A 4,670-nucleotide genomic window follows, 5' to 3' on the forward strand; every position below is an offset into this window, starting at 1 on the left:
AGTAAATGGTAAAGTAAAGTAATGGTGTAGCCGTTTGGCTAATGTGGAAGAGGCTGAATAACCAAATGATGCCTCTGTTTGTCTTCGGAGACTTAATGTTGATTCCTGCAAAGTTCAGGGTAAGGTGGTTAAAGTAGGTAAAGTGAATGGTAAGAATGTAGATTCCTGTAAAGTTCAGGATAAAGTCATTAAAATTGATAAAATAAATTATAAAGTAGAGAGGGGAAAATGATAGTATAGCCGTTTGGCTGATGATGTTGACGGTATCGTGACAAGCCAAACTAGCGACCCGTAATCTTGATTTAGTTCATCTTCAATCTCGATAACCTACAAAGCAGGTATAATTGTTAATAAAGTCATAAAGTTATTGTAATAAAGAATGAAAGTAGAGATAAAGTTGGAAATAAAGCTGTTTAGCTTTTAAGGCGAGGCTTCTCGGCCATGTTTGATGGACTCGACTGTTGGTCTCGCGGCCTTTTAATTCCTGCACTCAAAGAAAGATTCTTAGTTTGGGAGGGGAAGTTGATTCGTGTTGACTCGAAGCTTGACGTTGTGGGCACTCCATTTGTTGTTTGTTTGGATCTTGTGGTCTCCGTTCAAGCCTCGGTAGATGAACAGTAGTGAAACAATTGAAAGAAAGTATTTCATTTGAAAGGTAGGTATGTAAGTATATGTATAAGGAAATGTAAATGTATGTGTGTAAGTTGTAAAATATTTCTGCCAACCTCAGATTGTGACACAATTTGAAAAAACATTTGTCTATAATAATTCCTGTCTGGTAACCTTAATCTTGTCGATGTCTAACTCTGTTCTTGTCTACTCTTTCAAAATATGCCCCAGTTTTGGCTCAGAAGGATGTACTAAACTTATGTTGTGGTGTGACCGAACCTTATATAGGTTGCCTACGTATCCCGCCAAAGGAATCAGGTCAGAACGTAGTTCGTACGACACGTGAAAATGGTTTGAATTTTCTAATAAAGGGATCGAACCCGATGTGGATTGCCTACGTATCCCACCAAGGGAATCAGGTCGGCGTAGTTCTGTTACGTAAATGGCTAAAGGTTTGTTGGCTTTCTACCTAGATATGTTTGACCTGTAATGTTGATAGTCTACGAATCCCGCCGCAGGAATCAGGCTAAGCGTAATTCTCCTTGTATAAGGATTTTGGATTTTCTGTTATAATGCAACCGAACCCTATGTGGGCTTGCCTACGTATCCCACCACGGGAATCAGGTCAGCGTAGTTCGTACTATTGTTAAAGGAAAGGTTGCAAACTAGGCTGTCTATCTTAATGTCGTCTTTTGATTTTTCTTGACTGATAGCTAGCTTTCAGGATTATGTCATCACCTATTGGCTATTTGCTTTCTTCCAAATGGAATCTTGTCTTCTAATTTCTTTGTTATTCCCTCGAGGTGTACTTGGTTCATTCGTTCGTTTTACGTCACAATCGTACAGTTGGCAGATTTGTTAGTAGAAAATAATAAATATACAGTTAGAGAAAATCAGAAATACATTCATAGATTGTGCAATTTTAGCTTCCAAAAGATGAGGCGAAACAACAAAAGTTTTAGGGCACAATTTAAGCCTCAATTTTAAAATTGTGCTATCTCAAAGTTCACTACATGTTCAAATCTACCAAGACTCCCGGCGAACCAGGGACGGAGTACAAGTCCAGTTCTTCAGAGTCTCTCCTGGTTCGGCACCCCAGATGGTCGGTGTCTCGGTGTTGTAAGTAGTTGTAGTAGCAATCTTTGTTGGTGCTTGTTTTTGGATTGTTCCCACGGTAGCGATAAAGGTTGACGGCATGATGGCTTTCACATCTCCATCTTTCTCAACAGTGATCATGTTCACGTTGGCATTTTCATGAGTAGGTAGAGGGTTGTTTTCCACGTTGGGCCGAGCTCCGGTAAGTTGGATTGCTCCTTCCTTAATCAAGGCTTCGATTTTATTTTTGAGCCCATAGCAATCCTCAGTGTCGTGTCCAGCGACTCCAGAATGGTAAGCACAGCGCTTGGAACCATCAAACCATCTTGGAATAGGATCGGGAATTTTCCCTTCAATCGGTTGTATCACGCCTGCTGCTTTCAATCTTTCGAACAATTGAGCCAAGGGTTCAGCGAACCGAGTGTAATTACCGATATTTTTGATGTCAGTGTTTGGGCGAGTTTTGGGTGTGGTATGTGATCGATTTTGGTAAGTAGGAGCTTGAACAGGTTGATATGGACGTGGGTTTTGATGTGAAGGTGCTCGGGGTTGGTAGTAATTTGCTTGGGCATTGTAAACAGGGTAAGGAGATAATGGAGTTTGGTAAGGTTCAACGTAATGGTAAGGGTAGAAAGGCGGTTGTGGATGGTTAAAGTATGTAGTGGCTTGGCTCGGCTTATGTCCTTGGACATTCATGTTGCTTGAAGATCTTCTTTCTTCTTTTTAAGCCCAGCGATAGGGCATTGAATGGCTTTGTTTACGGCTTGCAAAGCGTAAGATCTAAATTTTCCCGAGATTTGATGCCTTCTTCTAAGGCTTTCTCCCATTCGACAACTTCCGTGAACTTTTGTCCCATCATACCTATCATTTTCTTATAAAATATGCCGGCCGGCATTCAATGAAATAGTGATCATTTTCTGTCATTCATCGGGGGTTGAACCCTAGCTGCTTCTGACCTCCAACGTAGTGTATACTCACGGAATGACTCGGTTGATTTCTTGGTTAACTTAGTCATATGACTACTGTCTGCAGTGTGATGTCGTGTTAAACTGAATCGGTCCATAAAGTCTTGGGCCATGTCACTCCAACCACGCCACTTGCGGACGTCTTGTTGTGTATACCAATTAAGGGCCTCACCAGATAAGCTCCTGATGAATAGCTTCATCCTTATGTTCTTGTCTCTACCTACTCCAACCAGTTTGTCGCAGTAGGCCCTTAAGTGTGTATGGGGATCGCCAGTTCCATTGAAAGTATCAAATTTCGGCGGTTTGTAGCCTACGGGTAACTCAATATCAGGCTGAACGCACAGATCCTCGTATTCTACACTCTTAGTTCCCCTAGCAACTTGACGGTTTCTCATTGCTTCTTTGAGACAGTGAATTTCTTTTAGCAACATATCGTCTGCCCTTGCTTTTGCCTCTTTCTCCATTTCCTCATATTGATTTACTTGGTGGAACTTTGACCGTCTACCGAGTTAGTACGGGCTTGTGTTTCCACAAGCATATACCGGAGGAACATATTGTGCATTAGGAATGACAAAATGTGCCCCTTGTATATGCTGGGTTGGATAAGTTTGGACAGTGGGAGTGTTTTGGACTGGTGGTGGTGTGTTATAAGCGGTGTTTGTAGGTAGCTGGTTTGGTGGGTTTTGAGGAGTAGTGGTAGGTGGCGGATTAGTATTGGTAGGTAACGGAATATAAGGAGTATGAACTTGTGATTGATTTGGTGGGTTGACAGGTGGTGGATTAGGAGTAGCGTAGGTATTGTAGGTAGGTGGTTGATTTTGTGGAGGAATATAAACGGGCGATGGATTTGGTGGATTTGCGGGGGTGATTGGAGGAAAGTTGTTGTTGGTAGGTATATTATTTTGTGGAGGAAAATGTTCAGGGACTGGAGATTCAAGTGATGGAAAGCGAGGTGGATTTGGTGCGACAGTTCTAGGTTCAGGAGGTGGACTTTGGAGTGTGATAGACAAATTGGTCAAGTCCCTAACCCGATTCAGTTCTCCACGTAGATTCTCAATTTCTTGAGTCAGGCGGGCGATATGTTCATCGTGTTGAATGGCAGTTCTATGTTCAGAGGTCTCAGGAGGATCGCTAGGGATCACGACGTTTTCCAAACCAGTTGAAATAGATGCAGCCGGATCAGACATAATAATTTCTTTTCCTTGCACGACCCAGGTACGTCGAGGTAGTGATGACGTTTTTGACCTTGTGCGGTAAGGATGGTCGGCCAGCTCGAGTGTCAACACGAATCAACTCTCTTTTGGGAAAAAAAAAATAAAAGAAACACAATAGTGCAAATAATGTCAGTCTAGGTAAAGTTATGATTACGTAAAGTCAAGTAAGTCATGTAGCAGATGATTCATCAAATAAAATCAAACGGGTTGTCAAACAAATGCAAACAAGTATATCAAACAATGACGCGTCCTAATATGCATGTGACCTCTTTGTGCCAGAGGTAGGCCTAACGTTTGTTTGAAGGGTAAATGTGCCATAATATGTCATCTCATTGCTTTTGATTAATTAAACCAATTCTATTTCCCAAAATAGAGTACAAAAGTAATGTAATATTATTACATATCAAACGAGTACATAAAACGTTCCCTAGTCTATATAAAGTAAACACAATTTCCTATGTCTAATTTCTAGCTCCAGTTTGTGGTGTCCTTGATCTCCGTCACTTGTTGTACTCCAATGCAAGTCCATACCTGCCATAAAAATGTTAATTGTTCCCTCCCTCCTAAAGTTTGATTAATTAAAGCAAACAGTCAATATTTAGACACAGTTATCCTTCAAACATGCACACAAAGTATGATTAGTGTCACTTGGGGTCGTGAACCCACTTGGACGTTTGGGTAAAGTCATCTAATGGATTTAATACGCCAAGGGTATTAAACCTCCTAGGTCATGAGATGTATGCTCTTAATAAAGGGCGTTGGTCTAGCTCTATCTTAGGCTGACTAA

General features: G+C 41.2%; 1 protein-coding gene across 1 annotated transcript; it reads right to left on the reverse strand.

The window, feature by feature from the left end:
• Positions 1-3,178: 3,178 nt before the first annotated feature.
• LOC132061431 (leucine-rich repeat extensin-like protein 2) lies at positions 3,179-3,856 on the reverse strand. Its single transcript, XM_059454252.1, has one exon. It carries the CDS (start codon positions 3,854-3,856, stop codon positions 3,179-3,181), a length of 678 nt encoding a protein of 225 aa, XP_059310235.1.
• Between the last annotated feature and the right edge of the window lie 814 nt (positions 3,857-4,670).

Source organism: Lycium ferocissimum, chromosome 6 (genome assembly GCF_029784015.1).
Source record: "Lycium ferocissimum isolate CSIRO_LF1 chromosome 6, AGI_CSIRO_Lferr_CH_V1, whole genome shotgun sequence".
NCBI lineage: Eukaryota > Viridiplantae > Streptophyta > Magnoliopsida > Solanales > Solanaceae > Lycium > Lycium ferocissimum.

Excerpts from the sequence above, each read along its gene's own strand:
- LOC132061431 (XM_059454252.1), bottom strand. The coding sequence starts at position 3,856 with ATGTCTGATCCGGCTGCATCTATTTCAACTGGTTTGGAAAACGTCGTG.